A 22,243-nucleotide genomic window follows, 5' to 3' on the forward strand; every position below is an offset into this window, starting at 1 on the left:
CCCAACTGTCCCCAATTGGGGACTAGCTCTTTTGAGTCTGGGTCCATGGTTCTCGATCAGAAGTGGAGGAATGTTTAGGCCAGGTTACAAATGATACATTTAAATATGTTGGGGTAAGTATGTTCTCGTTCGCAAGTGATGGAGGAGGAGCTCAAGATTGACTGACAAGCGCTTCTGACGTTCTTACTCTCACCTGTTGTCATGAGATTTACTGAAAGAACAAGTTAGATCTGGGCCACTTTGCATCCACTCCTGCTAGAGATTTTAGGTAAGTCTGCATGTTTCCTGTTCTTCGTGCTTTGGGCTGAATGATGTGGACAGAAGTTCATATGTAGATATCCGTGCCGGATTTCTCAATATGATTGTGTGTTTAATGTAAATGAAGTATTTTTCGGGAAATGATTAACATTGTAATACAAGTGATGTGGAATGTCACATGTTTGCCAGGATGGATCCAGTCAGGCCCAGTAGGAAATGCCATTTGCCGCTGCCTCAACTATACATGCTGGATGTATTTAGTATGGGAAATGAAGTACGTTATTTTGCCATTAATACCTTAAATGTTCCGATCTCGACATAGATACTGTGTAAAAGTGATGTATCTTTCCTCCCTATTTTGATCAGTGCAACATTTCAGATTGAAAGTGTGAAGAAATTTGTTATACACGTTTGTTGTTCTTTCACAGACAGACCAACTGCTCCTGATCCTCCTGCCTTGGCTCCTGATTGCACTGACTTGAGTTTCTGAGTCATTGCTGAAGAACCATCACATGGTTGTCATGTTTGTTTGAACTCTACTTAAACTCTCAGAATTAAGGTTTACGCAACACAGCACAGCTTTTCATTTTCCCTTAGTGTCTGCATCTTGGTCATGCTTCATGCCACCTGATGCCGGCTCCTGATGAAGCTAGCAATGCAATATCCATGGGTGAATACTGGGTTGTTGCTTGTCCTCTTCCAGTCGCTGACTGTTCCTCTGAGCTGTGAAGGGTTTTTGGCCCTGAGATTGATATCAAACAATGGCTCTTTTGTTTCCTCCGACCTAACATGATGAACATCCTCAAGCATTGTTGCTACCTTATATGGTCAATTGAGATTGATCCAAATGACCCTATCCATGCATGAACATGTTGGTCGGTGGGATTTAAGATCACTAACCAGCATTTTTTTTGGCTGATGCATTGGGATACATGACCACACTGTATTTAGTCTGTACACATATTGATTTGGTGAAGTTCACAGTACATGTTTGATGTTAATTTATGGTAATATGTTAATATACAGTATATACTATTTAAATTCTTGAGTTCAGAAGAAGTCAAGCAGAAGCACAAATGTTTTTTTAAGGAGCTTTATTAGATTTGATCACCTTGTAGCGTTGTGTCAAATATAAAAGCTCAGCTGTGAAGACCCAGTGGCTGTGGTGAGTGTGCAGCTTTATTTCATCTCAATGTTTCTGAATTCAACTTCTCCGTTGAGGGTCAAGAGGCAGTACTTGTCTGCTTTAAAGGAATTGGGGTAATTTATTTTGGTACCATCTGGTAAGGTCACCACGAACTCCTCGTGTTTGAAAAGGACGGTGATCTACAAGATAGTGAAGAGAATGAATCTTCATTTTGCTGCACAAAAACATTGTCCTGCATTTACTTTAAAAGTGTCAATGAATGTCTACAGTAATTGACTCACAGTGAAGTCCTGTCCGTGCTTGAAAGGAATCCCACTGTGGACCACATTTTCCTTCCAGTTGCCGTTCTTGAGTGTGTTGAAAATCACTTGTCCGGCTGTAAATCTTGGTTCAATACGCAAGACGACATCGCTATCGCTGCCGATGTCCACGTGAAAACTGTAACAGAAATCTTTGTCAAAAGTGTGAAAATTCAATTTCTCTTGAGACCAATCAAGGGAGTATTGCGGGTGTCCTGAAAAACACATTATTTTATCATTGTGATTGTTATTATTGTGGAAAAAAAAAAGATTTTTCTCAACATTTTGAAACTTATAAATGATGTAAAATCATTTTTAGTCCAACATAAAACAACAAAGCAGCTTTTTCTAACAATAACAATAATAAGTGAGAATTTCTTTAATTCACTTCTTCATCCACCTTCATCTTCTTTTGATGCATTTTAATTTAATCAACCTGTTTTGACGACTATCTAGTGACTGTACCTTGTTCTTTTACTTCAAAGGAAAGTAGCATACAAGTGTCAAACCTGTAGTCACTTACTATTCAGCCCCAGCTTTAGGTACTCCGTTCACAGTCAGGGTCTGGCCAACCTCGAAGGGGTTGCACTTGAAACGGGTACACTGTGGGTGTAAAACACAAGTTCACATTAGGAAAAAAACTTGACCATGCTCGTAGCAAGAACACTAAGAAGAATCCAAGTGCTGAGAGTATTTCAGGCTCATTCATCGCTAGATAACTGGAATAAGTGCAAACACTGGACTTACAGGCATGATGATGATGAAGATGTGGTGAGATGCTGCAGAGGAGAGTTGAAAGTCTTCCAGTGCCTCACCTTTAGTCTGAGCACAATTTATAGAGACAAGGAAGATCCTGCACTCTCAGTGACATCACCAACACCCAATAGTCGCTGTTCTCGTTATCAGCCTACACAGTTGATATTTACCTAGTAGCTGTGGAAACTAGTAGTTATGATCAAATAGTTAATTTTGGCAGCAGACTGCAGGTTGCAATGCCTGTGGTTGAAACATACAACATACAACATGCTTTTATCCTTCCGAATTTATCCAAACACAAGGCTGAATCTGACCGTGAGTGACAGAGAGACTACGTAGCTGCTCAGTGAATAACAAACACCTGGAAAGAGCTCTTATCAATTGGCAGAAAAACAGACTTATAGAAGTCCAGGAGAGAAAGTCTGTTGTAAAAAATATGTAGAATAAACATGACAATAGTCAAACAATTATGAAGGCTTTTAAACAATAAACCAACCTTTATGTGTGATAGTTACCTCAAAATTAATTGATTAGAAATATGCATTTCAGTGTTTTATTAAAGTTCTGTTTCGCTTTAATAAAAAGACAAATTCTAATGTAACTTTTTAAAAAGCCTCCTCTAGGTATCACAAAGCAGTTCAGTTTGCAAAAGGGCTGTGGCGAAAACATCGTAAAATATGTGGTCCTCCTTTGTAATCTTTCCCGAGAAGTGGAGACCTGCACCAGCAAGACCTTTGCTTCCGTTCATATTTTGCTGACACACCCGAGTAATTGAATCAGTGAAGCGTTGTTTTTTATCCAGTTTATATCAGCGACGCAGTGATGAAGAAGACAAGAAATACGTCTTAATCTTAAAGTCTAAAGTTTGACTGAACTAACTTTAACTTGTGATCGCTAGTTACAAACAATAAACATTTATTATTCTTTTTTACAGTATCATTTATATTCATGCCAGTTCGATAACAGTATGTTGCTCTTGAATTTCACAAAGCACTAAATGGCTTTTAAGCTCACTCTTGCACAAGCATTGCTGTTGAGGTCAGGAAAACATTGTACAATGGAGGCCTTCTTTGAATTCTTTCTTGAAGTGAAGACCTGCCTCAGCAAGAAACTTATTTCAGGTCGTTCATATTTCAGTGGCATACCTGTTTGCTTTAATCAATGATGCATGTTCGATCCGTTTTTTCATGTTCAATTATAAGAGACAAAAAAGAACAGACAGTCTATCTAGCTATCCAGCCATCTAGAGACTACAATTGTAATGTTATAGACAAGTGTGAGTGTTTAACAATGATATTAAAACTCATCCAGATTCAACTGTGCTTATAATTATTGTTCTGAACTCTTGTTTGATGGTCTCCCAGTCACTCTGTGCATGCTATTGGCTATTGGACTGCCATTCGCTCCGGCACTGGCAGTGTTTACATGGTCCCCATGACCCTGGTCCCCACCAACAGATCTGTGGTGGAGGGATCTACGTTTACATACAGTCATAAAATAAATGACCTTTTAGCTCACTCTCGCACAAGCATTGCTGTTGAGGTCAGGAAAACTTTGTACAATGGAGGCCTTCTTTGAATTCTTTCTTGAGAAGTGAAGACCTGCCTCAGCAAGAAACTTATTTCAGGTTGTTCATATTTCAGTGGCATACCTGTTTGCTTTAGTCGGTGATGCATGTTCGATCCGTTTTTTCATGTTCAATTATATACGAGACAAAAAAGAACAAACAGTCTATCTATCTAGCTATTTATCCAGCCATCTAGAGACTAAAGTTGTAATGTTATAGACAAGTGTGAGTGTTTAACAATGATATTAAAACTCATCCAGATTCAACTGTGCTTATAATTATTGTTCTGAACTCTTGTTTGATGGTCTCCCAGTCACTCTGTGCATGCTATTGGCTATTGGACTGCCATTCGCTCCGGCACTGGCAGTGTTTACACAGACCAACAAGGTCTGTGGTGGAGGAAACTACATTTACATGCAGTCTGTATTTCTAGCAATTCAAAGACAACAGAGTGGAGTCATGATGAACCTTGAATGTAAATGTAAATAGTTTGCAGTTCTTCTGTAGTTCTTCAATCGTTGCAGTAATGGTGCCGCAACATGCTTCACAGTGTCAAAATCTGTACGTTTTCAATCTTGTAATGTTACCTTTATTTTTTTTTCCTTTGAGTGGCCCTAGTATTCTGCCGCAGTGACTGGATTCGGGACACATTGACACATGGTTCTCAGTCAGAAGTGGTGGAATGTTCATGCAAGGTCCCAAATGGAGAAACTCAAGTATGTTGGGGTCTTGTTCATAAGTGATTGGAGGATGGAGCCCGACATTGACAGAAGGATGTATCAAAAAGCTCCACTTATTGTCAGAAGATTTACTGAAAGAACTAGATAGATCCAGGTCTCTTTGCTTCCCCTCTTGCCTCCTTGACCCAGGTCCCCATTTATAAACCATGTATTACTTCTGAAGGTACGTAAATCTAAGCTCAGATTTTTCATTTACACGCACAAAATCTAGTGGTAGAACAGTGAAACTACCAATAGTACCCAGTAAGAGAGTGTCTGTCTTGCACGAGGGGATGGATCCACTTCAATAAAAAAGTCTTCATTATCTGCCATCAGGCAAGGCACCCAAGATATTTTTGCTTAGTCTGCATTATTCCTGATCTTTGAACTTGCGCAAAACAATATGGACAAGTCATTGATTTTCATGCCATATATGTATTCGAGTTTATTATACAAATGAGAGATGTTAGTAGTAGTTTTGATAAGAAATGAATCAAAACATTGATGTTCTGTTTTTTTCTGATGCAAAGGGATGCAAGAACATTCTGCATCTAATCTGTGCGACTTGTTGAAGTTGAAGTTCTATGTTAATTTATTAGATTAATTAATTTATTTAGAAATAAACTCTGTTCAGAAGGAATGAAGCAGAAGCACGTTTTTGAAACAAACTTTATTACATTTGTTCACAAGTCTAAAAGCTGAGCTGTTAATTCTCAGTGGCTGTGATGAGGGTGGAGCTTTAGTTTATTCCAATCTTATTGACGTGAACTTCTCCATTGACGGCCAGGCAAGTGTACTTCTCCTTGCCCAAGTAATTGGGGTATTGGATTTTGGGGCCACCTGGTAAGGTCACCAGGAACTCGTTGGGTTTGAAAAGGACGGTGATCTACAAGGTAGTGAACAGAATTAGCCTTCACTTCGCTGCAGAAAAACATTGTCCCGCGTTTGCTTAAAAAGGATCAGTGAATCGCTATGGTAGTGAACTCACAGTAAACTCTTCCTTGTGCTGGAATGGAAACCCTTCTTCATAGACCTTATTTTCCTTCCACTCGCCACCTGTATGTGTGTTGAAGGACACTTTCTTGTCATTGAAGCGTGGGTTAATCTGTAGGACGACCTCTCCGTTATCGTTGCCGATGTCCACCTGAAAGCTGAATGTCAAAATTGAGATAATCTGACTTCTATAGTGAGATTGACATCATTCAAGGTGAAATCAAGGTTTATTCTTTGTGTGTCATGCGTCAAACCTGAGCTGTAATCACTTACAATTTAGCACCGTCCTTGGGTACTGCTGTCACCTTCAGTGTCTGCCCGACCTCAAAGGGGTTGCCCTCGTAACGCGTGCACTGTGTGGATGCAAAAAATTTGAGGTCCGATTGGGAACACCTTTTTGACTCTACAATCCTGAGCATCAGACATTAAGCCCCCAGTTCATGACTCATTCTGACAATTGACTGAAAGTGTTTTCAATCTAATCCTGGCTCCAGAGCAAAACTGCTTCTGTGCCATGACTTTTACACATCAAAAACACACACACTTGCTTGTAGCATTTTGGGTTCATTCATAGCAACGTGACTGGAAAATATCCTTGAAAAAGAAGTGGAAACACTGGACTTACAGACATGACGATGAAGATGTGGAGAGATGCTGCAGAGGAGAGTTGAGAGTCTTCCGCGCCTCACCTTTAAGCGGAGCTCAATTTTAAAGACACTAGGAGGGTCCTGCACTCTGAGTGACATCACCAACACCCAATAGTTGCTCCCCTCATCATCAGCCAACGGCATCAATATTTAGCCTTGTAGCTGTGGAAACTAGTGAAGGGTCTTGGTTGATTATTTAACTTTTGGCTGAAGACTGCAGAGTGCAATGCATGTGGTTGAAACATACAGTAAAGCATGCTTTTATTCTTCAAAGTTTATCCAAGCGTACGGCTGAAGCGGTGTTTAACTGATTTATGTAGGTATGTGTGCATGTACATATTTGGAGAAATACCCTGGTGGTTTAGGCTGGGACGTGCTGCATCACCATCCTTATCTTCCAGAGCAATGCTGACATCTGCTGGCCAAAATAATACACCCGTAAAACGCTCAAAGTCTGGAATTCATCAACTTGTACTTTAAACACTACTCTGACCGTGCACACGGAATATAGTGGTAGCCTGCTGAATCAATAGAACTCTTCAATGTCATTGTGGCTTGTGGCATCATTCGAGGCACCCCAGTCTGCATGTTCCCTGATCCTCGTGCTTTGGACTAAATGATGCGGACAAATTTTCACTTATTCATGCCAGATATCTCTATGTGACAGTGACTTTAATGAAAACTATGAATTCATGGGGAAAATATAACCATAACAATGCAATGTAATATAGAAAATCAGGTGTCTTCCATTGGCTGACTCCAGTTGTCGATCAAGGGCCAGCAGAAAATGGTGTTTGGACTCTACTTTTAGCTGTACATTGAAAGGTGAGCACAAAAGTGACGTTTGCCACTACCTCAGCTTTACATGGAGGACGAGTGCCAGAAATGGATTGATTGTTGATTTCGTGATATTGACATCTTGAATTGTCATATCATGATATCGATTTGAATTGAACGAGATTTGAACAATAGGTCTTTCAGACTGAGTTTGAGCACCACATTTCAGATTGAAAGTGTGTGTAAGGAGATATTCTCAGCATGTGCTGCAAGTCCTTTCTGTGACTTGTGGCTCCTGAGAGAACAGACAGTTCAGTTTCTATGTCGCTGAAGAACTATCATGGGGTTGTCACATTTATTTGAACTCTAGTTAAACTGCCTAAATGTATAAATGCTTACGCAACAAAGCTTTTGATTTTACCTGAGTGTCTGTCTCCATCAGACCCCTGATGATTCTTGTCCTCCTCCAGTCACTGACAGTTCGTCTGAGCGGTGTGTTTTATGGCTATCATTTTGATGTCAAACAATACCTCTTTTAATTCTGAGAATGATCTTTCCTTTGCTCCAACATGATGAACAGGCATTTCATTATTAAACTTCCCCCCCCCCCAATCATTCCAGCATTCCATGTCTCAAACAATACTATTTGGTTTGTTTCTACCTGTCCAATGTTTGCCCTCCCTCATTGCCAAGATTTCGCTCAGAGGGAAGAAAAAAAATCTGAACGGGATTGTTAACTCCATATATGGTCAATCTTAGACAAATGGTCATTTCCATGCAGGAATAGGTTGGTTACAAGTGATGGGATTTATCGTCACAGATCACTAGCTGGTGGATAAATACACACATTTTTTGTGAATACATACTTTTTTTCCCTTTGTTTTTCCCAGATGCAGTGGAATGTACAAACGTTCTGCATCTAGTTTGTACACACATTGATTTGTTGAAGTTGACAGTACAATATTCTTTGTTAATTTAATTTTATACACGTTCATATTGAATTTAAAATCAAACTTCCACTTCAGAAGAAGTCAAACAGAACCACCAAGTGTTTTTGTTAGGAGCTTTATTACATTCAGTCACATAACATTTGTAGTGTTGTGTTGAATCTGAAAACTCCACTGTGAAGACCCAGTGGCTGTGGTGAGTGCGGAGCTTTATTTCATATCAATGTTTTTGAATTCAGCATCTCCATTGAGGGTCAAGAGGCAGTACTTCTCTTTACCTAAGCGATTGGGGTAAGTTATTTGGGCACCATCTGGTAAGGTCACCACGAACTCCTCGCGTTTGAAAAGGACGGTGATCTACAAGATAATGGACAGAATTAGTCTTCACTTTGTGGCAAAACATCATCCTGCATTTGCCTTGAAAAAAATAAATGGTTCTCTGGAGTGGTTTACTCACTTTAAACTCCTTTCCCCGCTGGAAAGGAAACCCTCCTTCATGGACCACATGTTCCCCCCACTTGCGCTCCTGGCATGTGTTTAGCACCACTTTGCCGTCATTAAAGCGGGGGTCAATCTGCAGTACGACGTTTTCGACACTGAGACCGATGGCCACATGAAAACTGAAACAGAAATCAAAAGTCAAAGAGTCAAAAGTGTGAAAATCCCATTTGTCTTGCAAGATTGAGATTTATCAAGGTTGAAATCGAGGTAGTGTAGTTCTTGTTAACATGAGAAAGTAAAGATTATTTTGTTATTATCTCATCTAAAAATATAAAAAAGGGTGGACACAAATGGAATTGAAGAGTGTACAATAATAATCAATGAATGATGAATATTAATTGATATATTTACGGTTTAACATAGTGACAAAAAAGATCTCAAGATTTAAAAATTCATGAATGACGTAAAAAAAAAATCTTTAGTTCAACATAATCAACAAAGATATTGTGATTTGAATTTCACATTTGATGATGCAAATTCTTTAATTCGCAGCATCATCCTTTTCATTATCGTCGTCTGTCTGTTTTGGCTGCTGTCTTCACACATTTTATTTCTATTTACATTAAAAAAAGTCTTTAACCTGAGCTGTAATCACTTACAAGTTAGCATCAGCGTTGGCCACTCCGTTCACAGTCAGGGTCCGCCCGACCTCGAAGGGGTTGCAGTTGAAATGCGTACACTGCGTGGGGGTAAAACATTTGAGTTCAGATTAAGAAAACCTTCTTGACTTTACATCCCGAGCATCAGACACTGATCCCCCAGTTCGTGACTCATTCTGACTAATGACTAAAGGTGTTTTCAGTCTAATCTCTACTCCAGAGCAAAACTGTTGTTGGTGTCTTTGCCATGACCTTTACATATCAGATACACTATTCAACTTACAGGCATGATGACGATGAAGATGTGGAGAGATGCTGCAGAGGAGAGTTGAGAGTCTTCCAGTGCCTCACCTATAGTCAGAGCTGTATTTATAGAGACAGGGTGGGCCCTGCACTCAGAGTGACAGCACCAACAACCAATGATCAGTCCCCTGGTTAATCGGCCAACTTCAATATTTACCTGGTAGCTCTGGAAACTAGTCAAGGGTCTTGAGGGATCAGTTAATCTTTTGGCAGCAGACTGCTGATGCAGAGTTTGTCCCAGCGTATAGCTGTATCGACTTTATCGTTTCATCACCTTCGTTTTAGATCGATAGCTAGATGGTTGACACACTGATACGGTGTGGTTTGGTCATAATTTGAAATTGAAACATAATTTCTAAAAAGGATGGTATTCTTATCATTCTGTTCATATATTACATTTTTGGACATTCAGAAACGGATTGTTGCACAATATGGTGCTTTTATATGTTAGGCCATGGCTTTTTCTCTCTCTCAGTGTTTATTGGTCCAGCTGATTATAATTGTATTCTTTTTGTTTTGAGTTTGTTGAACTCAATTTTTTTCCATTCTTCGGATAAACACGGCAATAGTCAGTAAAGTATTAAGGTGTTTTATACAGTCAATCAAAGGAAAAAAGTGTGTGCTCACAATCACAAAAAAACATTTTAATGGAGAAAAAATATTTTTATGTTTTTTTCAAATCAGATGACTTATTAATTGAAGTTCAAATCATAATAGCCCTGTCTTGCATAATCAGAAAAAATAAAACAAATTGATTTGCAAAGTGGCTGTGAAGGTCAGGAAATCACAATAAAATAGTCCTTGAATTCTTTGCTGAGAAGCAGAGACCTGCATTGGCAACAATTTCAGTGACACGCCTGTGTAATTTAATCAATGATATGTTTTAATCCATTTTTTATAGCCTCAAGGGCTGTTCTTTGATGTGACAGCCACAAAAAGCTAGTTCTTTGCAGCACTCATGCATTTCATGCAAAGCATGCCAGCTGCAATTTTTTTTTTTCTTTCCCCCCCAAATTTCGTGTCAGTATTGTCACAGTCTCGGCTTTGATTTCCTTCCATTTAGCAAAAAATTGCAAAATGACTGTTTAGGTCAGGAAACATCGTAAAATATGTTTTCTCGAGAAGTGAAGACCTGCATCAGCAAGACGCTAATCTCCGGTGCTTCATATTTCAAGGACACGCCTGTGTTATATCCATTTTTTTTTTCATCGCCCCAAGGGCTGTTATGTAAGAGACAAAAACCAAGTCGTACATTTCGTGAGTGACAGCTGTCGAAAGCCTTTTTCCAAATAGCATGCGAGTGGTGTTTTGCTGTATAATAAAAAAAGCACTGCTGATGCACTGATGATGATGCCACTTCTGATTTTCTTTCTGGTATAACAATGCTATGGACTTTTTGCTTGTGCTCGTGACCAAAGACTTGAGGCTTGATTTGTGAAAAATGACGTGTACGTATTTCGTTACCACTCAATACGATACATAAATAGTCAGTGACTCATTCCAGTATCTGAGCGTCCGTCAGCAGTGTTGCATGTGTCTCTGTGTCGAGACAAATTCATAGTCTAATTAAAATGACTTGACAGTGGTCCATAATGAATAATACAAGATGACATATCCAATTAACCTTTTAATTAAACAAGTGCCATCATCGCAGTTAAACAGGCTAAGATGCAAATATGGAGCCTGGTGTAGTTACTACTTTAACAACTTCAATCAGGGCAACATATGTGGGAATGTCTCTGTCAAAGTTTTGGAGTGAATTCAGTTTGAACGCCATGAGATAAGGAAGGCTTTAGTTACGCAATAGAATCTTCACAGAGAGTGAATATAAATAATTAATCCCTTGATGAAGGTTTTCTTTTATATAGGATGACAGAGAGTGACTCCGCTTTTGTGCGCAGCAACAACATGTCCGTTTGCTGTTGGGGTGTCTTGTACGACTCCTCCAGCTGTGAAGACTCGGCTTTACTTTACTGCACAGCTCAGAGAAGTTCGGCTTCTATTTACACCTCATACATGAGCACGCACATTTGAATCGGCTAGTATGGTTTTGCACCATGAAGACCAAAGAGTTACCCTAGTCAGAATTCATCCATTCAAATTATGGAAAAAGTGCCCTTCTATCTGCAGCTAATGTGACTTCACTTTGTTCACTGCTCTCATAACCTCATGCTACGGAGAGGAAAATTGATGAAGCTTCAACATAACATCATGAATATCATGTGGAGGATGACTTCAACATTTGAGTCAGAGTATGTCACCATGCAGACATATGATGCCTTTTGAAACCTGTTGTTGACTGGTCCCCGATTATAGAAATGCTTACTCCACGTGAACCCTTGGATCCTGGGGTGGGTCCGAAATGGTTGGCTCAAAGTCAATACTTGAATCACAGAACCTGCATCCTCAGGGCGCCATGACTGTGGAGGAGCATGCCGGAGAAAACCCCAAATACTTCATGTCTCTCCACCTCCAAGGCGCTCTTAATCTTTCATCGGCTCGCATTGACGAGATATCGCCCTGTTTTGCCCCTTATTTCTACCGGGATGTTATCAAACCACATTCTTGTTTCCAGGCATGTTCAGGCATGTGCTTATGTAGACAGTACTCGGCCCACGTTCTTGCACAAGTTCTGTTCTGTCTGTAAAATATTCTGTGGATAGTGTTCTGGAAGTTGCTATGCTAATCAAGTTTTACACTTCATTTCTTTTATTATGCAGTTGATTTTTGCAATTCTGGATCCGTTTGTCATCTGTGCTGCTTGTCAACAGCTCTTTTTCACATAGATTTGTCTTATCTCTTTTCAATGTGGAAATTGGTCTGGTTGGTTTTATCATATGGATATAGATTTCCATCTCCAAATGAGCTTGGTTGTTCAACTTTGTGATATTAGCTGGGCCTCACATGGAGATTTAGGCTACGTCCCAATTCTTCATCTTAGTCCTTCATTTTGCTTGTGCCTGTGAGAGCGAGGGGTGTCCCAATTCTCTGTTGGATCGACGTCTTTTTTTTTTTACATTCTGCTGCTCTTCAAGACTTGCAGCTCTTACGTCCTCAACACTTGTGTTGAAATGTTGTCATAGCCTTACCAATCTTTGGTTTAAATCAGTTCGGTTTAGAATCTTTTTTTCATCCTTGGCTTTTTTGAGACTGTTATCCAAATTGTCTCTGTAGGTTCCAATGTGAAGCAATTGACTGCCCCCATGTGGTGAAGCAGTTATATTGCCTTACTCTCTCTGTCACGCATGTCTCCTAGCTTTTTCTTGATTTTCTGTGTGGTGTTCCATGTCCTCCAATTTTGCCTTATAATTTATGTCACTCAAGAATTCCCTCAGATTTCTTTCTTTTTAAATTTGCAATCTACCATATTTGTAGCGCCCCAAGGACAGACATCATTTGTTAAGTGACTAGTCATATATGTTTTAAATTGTAAATAATGCTCTTGTAATTCTGCAGTTAAAAATTCTTTGAACCTCTCAAACAATGTTCTCTGCCTTAGAACATTCCAAATGAATCTCGAGATACTTCAACTGAAGGTTTTAATAGATGTTTCTTCCACCTTCTTCCAATTATTGGTCAAATAAAAAAAATCTGCAAATTAATTTGTTTCCATTTAAAAAAAAACCTTAACATTCCAAAGAACCCTGATATGTCAGCAAATATTTGTGATAAATACACGCATCATCATATTCTATTTTAAAAATAAACTGCGCTACGTCACTATCGGGGTTGTTTTATGAAGCAATGAGGACATCTGCTGGCCAAGCGGACACCGCTCTCAGCATGCCAGTTCAAAATAGATATCTAAATAGACATAAATAAACTTTTGACGAGACCATGTAGGGAATGCTGTAACTGTGTTTTTATATTTTGGAATCATGTAAATGTATTCTTGGTGATAACTTTATTTGGTTGGAAGCCTGACCACTTTGGGCCCATGGTTGTCAGTCACAGGTAGATATCTCAAATGGAGAAATTAATGTTGGAGTCTTGTGCACAAGTGATGAGAGGAACAAGGTGGAGACGGACAGACAGGTGTATTACATTCTTACCCTCACCTGTTCTCATGAGATTTACTGAAAGAACACTGCGAGCAGCTGAAATTAGTATCAGCTACGGTGGTGGGGAGGACGCTTTTACTCTCAAAGGCCATCACAACTGTTTGTGTCAGGAGCTTTAATACATTCAGTCACATTGCATTTATCGTTTTGAGTTGAATCTAAAAGCTCAGGTGGGCTGTGTGGACACAGAGGTGAGTGTAGAGACTATTTAATCTCCACGCTTGTGAAGCTTGCTTCTCCTTGGAAGCTCAAGATTCTGTACTTGAATGCACCAAGGTGATTGGGGTAATGGATGGTGGTGGCATCTGCGAAGGTGACCAGGAACTCTCCGGGGCTGAATGCGACAGTGATCTGCATGATGAACAGATTGAATTTTCACATCTCTGCAGAAAAATATTCTCCTGCTTTTGCTTGAAAAAAATGAATGAATCTCGACAACAGGTAACTCACGGTGAACTCCGCCCCCTGCTGAAAAGGAAACTCTTCTGTTGTGACTCTATTCAACCACTGGCCGCCCTGCAGATAGTCGCAAACCACTGTGTTCACATCAGTGTGGCGTTTGAAGCGGGGGTTGATGTGCAGGGCGACGTCGCTCTCATCTGGGCAGATGTTCACCTCAAAGCTGAAACACGAATCTGTGTGAAAATCACATTTCTCCCGCCAAGATTCAGATTATCTCTGGTGAAATTAAGGTAGTATTACTGGTATGCTTGTTATATGCAGAAGGAAAAAGATGATTTTTTTTCTTTATATGTGGACACTAATGAAATTGAGGAAGGGCAATAATCATCATGGAAAAATTAGGAATTTCTCTAGATATTCAATGAACAAAATGACCTATATTTATAAAAGAGAAAAAATCTCTCTCTCTCTCTCTCTCTCTCTCTCTCTCTCTCTCTATATATATATATATATATATATATATATATATATATATATATATATATATAGTTAGTTAGTTAGTTCCATTGAAATCGACAACAAATCTATTTCTTTATTTTTTAATTCACAAAAACAAAGTCACAGAGGAGCTGTTATCACTTACTTGGTTGAGTGTGCATCGGCTACTCCCTTCACCGTCAACGTCTGTCCAATCTTGAAAGGTATGTTCTTGATAGTCAAAGGCTGTGGATGTTAAGCATTGTAATTTAAGTCAATCTCTCATCCAGAACCAAACTGCCATGACTGATCATGCCAGTAGCTAGAAGTGTTGAGTATATTTAAGTTTCATGGAGGCCAGAGTGACTGGAAAGCATCAAAAACAGAGAAGGGAAAACCGGTCGCTACACAAGAGACGGAGATACAGGACTCACAAGCATGATAGGAGGAGGAGGTGATGTGGAGAGAAGCAGCAGAGGAGAGGTGAAGGTCTTCCACTGCCTTACCTTTTATCAGAGCTCAGTTTATACTGTAGAGCCAGGGAGGGTCCTGCTTTCACTGACATCACCAACACCCTAGACAGTCACTTCCCTCTTTGTCTTCTGCAAACAACGGCAATATTTAACAAGTTGCAGTGAAAACTAGTGGCTAATTTGTTGTTGCTGCCAGATTGTAATTCATGTGGTTGTTGCATTAAACATACATTTTATTCTCTATTGCTGGGCTGATTAATACAGTTTTATCCCCTTAATTTTAGCCATTTAATTGCATTGAATTTGTTTATTGTTTCAAATGACATTAATAAATTAGATAACATTTTTAAGCTCATGAACAGCCAACTGTGTCGTTGGTCTACATGCTGTTTAAATACAGCTGGTATTTGTATTGACTTTTTGGTCACATTTTTATTCTTAGTGAAGCTGGCAACACACTCTGCGAGTTTCGGTCCAATTGGACACAATTTGTCAGTTGTGTGACTATTTTACGTATCAGTAACGTCTAAACAGTTGTGCGTTATCATTGTTCAAGCTGTTGTGTTGGTGTGTTGTGCTCGCTACACCTGCAACAGAGGTTAAATTGGGTTTCAACGTGCTCTGAAAATGTAACTACGGATGGCGTGACTGTGATCGCTGAAGCGTTGGACAGCTTGACTCTGCTGTTCTGGCTCGTGGTTCTTCGATTTCTTTGTTTTCCTGTGTTGCAGATCCACATCCAAGAGTCCTTTCTGTCCCACGTAGACGTACAGTGTATGCAGTCGCGTCGGATCGTATAGTGTGAGACAGGAATCGTGAGGTGCGAGCTACCGTTCACTCGGACGGAATGAGCAGCAGCTGAACACCCTGATTGAAAACAATCGCACAGAAGCATTTGTGGAACAGAAACTTGAATCAAAGCATCATCATTTTTGTCATTTGAAATGCATTTGTTGATGTTGCAAAATTTCACTGCAGCTAGCGCTACGCTAAACCACACCCTCGTCCAGACCAGGATGTGGTTTATGCATCATCAGCAGGACACCCCAAATCTTTCCATTGAATTCGCTGGTCCAATATGCTGCGTAAGTGAAGTGAATGTCGTATTGCTGAACTTTAACCGAGCATGTTTGTCTGCATGTTTGTGTTTGTCAAAATGAGTATCTGCCGGCAAACTGTCAGTTCCACAATGTTTGCTCTGTTTGGCCAGTGATGGGATCAAGTGTCTTGTTTGATTTTGATTTGTGTTTGGTTCTGGTGGCTGCATTTGCAGAGATCACTTGTATCCCACGTCTGCTTTTTTGTACATGCTCAGCATCTTTCTGCTTTGATGAAGCTCCCAAATCACACAAATAGATCAACACCGGGTTCGATCACAATCGAGCTAAACGCCTGTGTGAATGAACCGCATTATCCAGGTGGCTGAGGGAAACGCAACTTCTAGATTTGAACTGAGATTTTAAAAGTCTGAACCTTGCCGGACTGATGTGTTTTTCTCTGCTTTCATGAAACCGTGGTCAATGTCACCATGTGTCATCTGGTCAAAGTGACAGGCAGTGGTTCAATGAGCAATCGAGGAAAGTGTCTGCAGTTATGACATGAACAAAAGGCCCTGTCAGATACAAGTCCTGGAGCAAGAGTTATTAAGATGAGGTTCGGACCATTCCTAATGACCTCACCAGACTGTACCCACACACTGAATCACTGTTGTGTCTATTGCTGAACTCAAATCTCATGTTCGAACGTGCCATGCTTTCTGTCTCGTCAAATTTCTGATTTTATGAAAGAAATATTTGCCAACTGCAAATCGCTGCTAAATATGCCATCGAGTTTATGGTTATGGAAAGGTCAATGTTAACATTTCTCATGCAATCCAACAAAACTATGACATCAATTTCATCTGAGTCACGATCGTGGTTGGTTTCCGACTCTATGGCGACATCTGTTGGCCAAACGTAATACTACTCAGTTAAATAAATCACTTTTGGTCCAGAAAGAAGTCATGACAAATCGGGAATCATTCTGTCTTATTCTTGGAGTCCTTGCAAGAAATGATCTGGATGGCCCACGAGGAAAGTACTGACACTTTATTCACAGCTTCTTCGTTTCCCAGAACTCTGTTCCTCTCATCTCACCCACATGAGTGACATCATCCATCAATGACAACAAACACACCACAGATGGCGCCACACTACATCAAATGTAAACACTCGATTGCCACAAAACATATTCCAGGAATATTACACATTCTTTTTTTCAATCTTTAGGCCCTATCCGCCAAGGCTGCTTACAGTTAACACGCAACATATAGGACCTCACACACAGTTACACATACCCACTGTTTGGGAATAAGGAACAGAAATGATAAGATTTCAGTTCCAAATGGAAGAAGAAATATCAACTAAATTGTAAATAATGTAGCAAAAGATTTGGCAAGTCCTCATTTGCAATTCTTTACATTTATAATCAGCTTTTTACGCAGCAAGTAAATCCTGCTAAATAATAGTTTCATATCAGCTAAGATTTATTAACAGTGCTCATATTTCAAGGTCACAATCTGCAAGCTACATTACTAACCAATGGTGACATCAGCTGGCTAAGTTTGAAGAGATCAGTCAGTCATGAATTTGCCTCGCCAGTTCTGTCCTGAACAAATGTTCCAGACTAATTCCAAATGGATGTTTAACCTTACAGACAGTATGGAAAACGTTGAAACTGTGAATCTGTCTGTCGCTGTTAGATTGAGCTTGTTCAGCTCAGAAAAGTCAAACGGAAACACCAGTCTTTTCGTAAGGAGCTTTAATGCATTCAGTCACATGACATTGGTAGTTCGGTGTTGAATGTAAATGCTCAGGTCAGCTGTGAAGTCACAGTGGCTGTGGTGAGTGTTGAGGAGAATTATTTAATTTCAAAGCTCTCAATGGAAAGCTCTCCCTTGGAAAAGAAGTTAGGGTAATCCGTTGCTCTCAGACGATTGGGGAAATAGATAAAGCTGTCATCTGGTAGAGCCACCAAAAACTCTTCGGGGAGGAAAGTGACAGTAATCTACAAGATAAAAAAACAGAATCAATCTTCCCATCTCTGCTGAAAATCGCCATACTACATTTGCTTTAACTGACTGAATGAATCTCTGAAGCAGTTAACTCACAGTAAACGCCACTCCCCGCGCGAAAGGAAACCCTTTTCCATAGACCTCCTCCCCCCAGCAGCCCTTCTGGCATGCGTTGCACAGCACAGTGTTGTTGTCAAAGCGGGGGTTAACGTGGAGAGCGATGTCTTGCTCACTGTAGCCGATGTTCAGTGAAATCCTGAAACAGAAATCTGTCTCAAAAGTCCATTGTCATGCCAGTGTTTTGACCGAGCACTAACCTGGTGGCATCAGCATGGGGTACTGCCTTCACAGTCAACATCTGTCCGGGCTTGAAGTGCACGTTTTTGATCTCTGTCACCTGTGTGGACGTTAGACGTTTGAGCTGAATACATGAATTTTGGTGTCTCAGATTAGACATTAGACCATTTATTATGAATATAAAAGTTAGTGAGGCATTAGAAAAGGACAGAGATAACGCCCACAGAAAGTTAGCTGTCGGTGGGTGTAGTCATGACTAAGGCCAGAACAAGAAGAGAAAAATACCGACCCAATGTTTAGTCTCCAGACAGATACAGACTTTGATCACAGTCAGTCCTGGTCAAGAGAACCTTACATTTGCCAACAGAAGATCCTTCTCTCTCTGTTTCAGGGCGTCATTTTGTCTTTTTTCCCTTCATACTGTAATTACATCAGTGTCAAAACAACTACCGATAAACTCGAGATCAAGACCAGAGCATACAGAGGGGCCAACAAGTGCAAGTCTGTGAGGGCCACAAGTCGAGCCCCTTTGGAGATTGAACTTTCCAGCCGAAAATAATCAATGATGTTATAAGCTCAGCTCCATTCCCAAGATATGGAAACACAGGACTTACAGGCATGATGATGATGATGATGATGATGAAGATGTGGAGAGATGTTGCAGAGCAGCGTTGAAGGTCTTCATGTGCCTCACCTTTAATATGAGCTCAATTTATAGAGCCAGGGAGGGACCTGCACTCAGAGTGACATCACCACACCCAATACACTTCCCTACACACCTACATTTGATAAGCAACTCAGATCGTGATTCATGTGGTTATTATGACCAAACCAAATCATACTCTGACTTTCTCTTTCGCAACCATGAAGCCGACTTCATCAGAAGTGAAGTTCTGCATCAGCAAGAAGCTGATCACAAGTCCTTCACATTTCAGTGGATTAAATACTGATGCTTGTATTATCTTATTTTTTCATGACGCTGAGGCTGTTCTGTTATATGGCCGTCACAAAAACCAAGTTCTTTACAACATCAAGTCGTTCATGCTGCTGGAATGTCTGCTCAATTGCCAAAGAGAACTCTGGAGGTAGTGTTGAATAAAACTCACCAGTTCACACAAAAATGAAGTTGACAGTGAGACTTGCTTGACTTGCAAGGAGAAAGGTGATGTGTGTCGTCTTTTCCTCTAGTTTCCACTTTGTTTTATCCCATGTGATCGCACAAGATTTCAGGCTGGGTGCTGGGACAGAATCTTTAATGTGCGTGTGGTGGAGATCATCTGGGTGCACCATGCAGACATAACAATAGAGGGCAGATATTTATCTTCATGTGAGGGCTCTCTGACAGATGAAATAAATCATTTGAGATTTTGACAATCGTAATGTGTGTGGCCCCTGAAGTTTGTGAGGTGAGACTTCATTGTTTGCTTGTCGCAGACACCATGAAAAGCAATTTTCTCTCTCTCTACATAGATAAAATGAAGATAAAAAAAATGTAAACAGTAGTTAAAGCAACTTTTAGGTCAATTTCAAAAGAGTGGGAGCAAAAGAGTTTTTGAAAAGAGAATCAATGAAGTCTCCATGATGGAGTGACAGGCCTCTGATGTGTGTCGCAATGTGTAGCAATGCTTCCTACGAATTTCTTCAGAAAGGAATCTTTTTTTTTTTTTTTTACAATTTGACTTCCCTGGTGTTGGGAAAGTAGATTTTAATCATTAACAATAGTTCAAAGTTCAGTTCACAAATTTCAAAATGAACTTGTTTGTTCCTTTTTTTAGTATGTTGCTGTGGGTTGCTGCAGTTATTGCCAAAGCCCACAGACGGTACATACTGTATTTGATCATTTTCTCCTCTGAAACCACATGTTTGGTTTCATCTTCACATCAAATTCTGAATCCTGAATGTGTGTGTGAGAGAGGTCTTCTTCTTGCAGTGCTTTTCGATAATAGTTCAGGTCATTTTCACATCATATAGAATTCATGTTGTCATACTGCCACTGCCTTCCACATTTGCTTGGTGATCATTTTTCTTAAAATAAGTTTTTACCCGATGATTTGGTCGTCTTTGGTTAAAAAAAATGTCTTGAATGAAATTCTTCAAAGCTTGTGGCTTTTTCGTCTTAGTTAATGAATTCGTAAAAGAAATAAAACACTGCAAAATGGCCGTTGCCAGTTCTATCTTGAACAAATGATCCGGGCGAGTCAAGCGCTATATAGAATATAGAAAACACTGAAACTGTGTTTCTGACTCTCTGGGTGATACAACTGCTCAGTCACAGGTTGAGATCCCAACGGGAGAAATTTATGTTGGGGTGCATCGGACACTCTTATCACTCACAAATTGTCTTGAGATTTACCAAAAGACTAAGATACAAGCAACTGAAATTGACATCATCCATCTGGTCTGATCTGGTGAAATTCTTGCAGTTGTTTGATTAGAAAATGAACCAATACATTGATGTTCTTCTCCTATTGCGAATGCAGTGGGATACAAAAACATTTGAGAGCTGGTCTGAACACACAGATATGTTGAAGTTGACTAGAATGTTGGATGTTCATTTAAATTCATCAACTCTCAGTCCAGAAGACGTCAAACAGAACCACTAGTCTTTTCATAAGGAGCTTTAATGCATTCAGAAACATGCATTCAAAACTAATGAAACAGACTTATGAATGAATTTATAAATCATTTATTACACTCATTTTTGTGACCCAAAACTTGCCTTAATCCTGGCGTTGGACACCCCACTGCTGATAAGCAACGGGACAAGGCCCTGAGAAGCCCCACGTCTTTTCTTATCTTGGTTAGTACAGAGCTGATGGACCGGGAAGTGGAAGTGAAATAAAAATTGATTTCTTTTTCAAGAAATTCGTATCTACTAAAGGTCTCCTGATAAAGAATTTGAGTTCTAGGATATGAAACCTTATTTGTAATTTAGAATACATTATTAACTCCATGGCTGCTTTCGTAAAAAAAAATTAAAAAACAAAGTTTTTCACATCATTGTTTGATATTTTTGCTGATTTTGAACAGTCATGACTCACATCGTATGCGAGGGTTACCCATGACACATACAAGTGTTCAACTGGTGTGTTTCCATTGTACCACACTGTGGGTACTGCTGAAGGGTAATGAATGATTATTAACAGTTGTTTCCAGATTGTGATTCATGTGGTTGTTGCGTATGACAAAGTTATATTCTTTGACGTTCATCCAACTACTCGACTGATCGACTGTGTGTAGTTTTATCCTCTTAGTTTTAGTGTTGTTGGTTCTGTCACTTTTAACTTGTTTTTTTTGTCATTTTTCAACAAATGGAGAACATTGGCTCTCAGTGTGTGTAGCTGCTAAAAGTGCAGTTGAAACTCAGCTGGTATTGGTATTGACTCTTTAGTCCTGTTGCCATTTCTCCTTCTTAGTTGAGAGTTGTCCTTGCTGTTGTATGGATAAAGCTGTCTGAAAATCGACCAAGTTTTATTTCACTTTTACTTCCCTTTACCCATATCCTATACCCGTCTGGATAAGAAAAGACAAGGCTCTGCCCCGGACCTTCTCCCTGCGTCTTTGAACGTGGTTTGCCACAAGATTGATTCAATGTTGACTACATACAAAAAAGTCCGTAGCTATTTTTTTCAGCTACCAGTGTTGTTTCACATTTTTTAGCGTGAGTCTCCATCAAACCCATGCTGTGACAGTGAGACCACCCGGATGCTCAGTCCAACCCAGACTAGCTAACACCTGGGAAGAGCTCGTATCAATTATTATACCCATTAATATCAGGAAAGTGACACTCAGTGAAGTTCTCCTTCAGTGTGCTCAGCCCTCTAGAGGCTTCGCATTGGAAAATTGTAGTTGCATTTTCTTTTTCCCATGGAAGATGTTATACTGCTGTCAAAAATCATTAGTCATGTTTAACAAAATTCCTTTGATTCATGATGATCAGATATTCAAACAAAAGTATTATCACTGAT

The 22,243-nt window shown here is 39.8% G+C and overlaps 5 protein-coding genes across 5 annotated transcripts; all 5 read right to left on the reverse strand.

Annotated features, from left to right (window-relative positions):
• Positions 1–1,335: 1,335 nt before the first annotated feature.
• Positions 1,336–2,532, reverse strand: LOC128750581 (beta-galactoside-binding lectin-like). Its single transcript, XM_053850841.1, has 4 exons — positions 2,452–2,532; positions 2,228–2,307; positions 1,687–1,843; positions 1,336–1,584 (listed from the first exon to the last, which is right to left on the reverse strand). Exons 1-4 carry the CDS (start codon positions 2,455–2,457, stop codon positions 1,438–1,440), a joined length of 390 nt encoding a protein of 129 aa, XP_053706816.1. The 5' UTR covers positions 2,458–2,532; the 3' UTR covers positions 1,336–1,437.
• Positions 2,533–5,401: 2,869 nt separating this feature from the next.
• Positions 5,402–6,433, reverse strand: LOC128751505 (beta-galactoside-binding lectin-like). Its single transcript, XM_053852574.1, has 4 exons — positions 6,365–6,433; positions 6,013–6,092; positions 5,735–5,897; positions 5,402–5,632 (listed from the first exon to the last, which is right to left on the reverse strand). Exons 1-4 carry the CDS (start codon positions 6,368–6,370, stop codon positions 5,486–5,488), a joined length of 396 nt encoding a protein of 131 aa, XP_053708549.1. The 5' UTR covers positions 6,371–6,433; the 3' UTR covers positions 5,402–5,485.
• Positions 6,434–8,212: 1,779 nt separating this feature from the next.
• LOC128751412 (beta-galactoside-binding lectin-like) lies at positions 8,213–9,542 on the reverse strand. Its single transcript, XM_053852391.1, has 4 exons — positions 9,494–9,542; positions 9,211–9,290; positions 8,568–8,730; positions 8,213–8,467 (listed from the first exon to the last, which is right to left on the reverse strand). Exons 1-4 carry the CDS (start codon positions 9,497–9,499, stop codon positions 8,321–8,323), a joined length of 396 nt encoding a protein of 131 aa, XP_053708366.1. The 5' UTR covers positions 9,500–9,542; the 3' UTR covers positions 8,213–8,320.
• Positions 9,543–13,687: 4,145 nt separating this feature from the next.
• On the reverse strand, positions 13,688–14,955 carry LOC128751411 (beta-galactoside-binding lectin-like). Its single transcript, XM_053852390.1, has 4 exons — positions 14,888–14,955; positions 14,620–14,699; positions 14,025–14,196; positions 13,688–13,925 (listed from the first exon to the last, which is right to left on the reverse strand). Exons 1-4 carry the CDS (start codon positions 14,891–14,893, stop codon positions 13,779–13,781), a joined length of 405 nt encoding a protein of 134 aa, XP_053708365.1. The 5' UTR covers positions 14,894–14,955; the 3' UTR covers positions 13,688–13,778.
• A 2,745-nt stretch (positions 14,956–17,700) lies between these two features.
• Positions 17,701–18,976, reverse strand: LOC128751396 (beta-galactoside-binding lectin-like). The gene is made up of 4 exons (XM_053852357.1): positions 18,890–18,976; positions 18,296–18,375; positions 18,075–18,234; positions 17,701–17,971 (listed from the first exon to the last, which is right to left on the reverse strand). Exons 1-4 carry the CDS (start codon positions 18,893–18,895, stop codon positions 17,825–17,827), a joined length of 393 nt encoding a protein of 130 aa, XP_053708332.1. The 5' UTR covers positions 18,896–18,976; the 3' UTR covers positions 17,701–17,824.
• Positions 18,977–22,243: the final 3,267 nt, after the last annotated feature.

This window comes from Synchiropus splendidus, chromosome 19, assembly GCF_027744825.2.
Source record: "Synchiropus splendidus isolate RoL2022-P1 chromosome 19, RoL_Sspl_1.0, whole genome shotgun sequence".
NCBI classification, from domain to species: Eukaryota; Metazoa; Chordata; class Actinopteri; order Syngnathiformes; family Callionymidae; genus Synchiropus; species Synchiropus splendidus.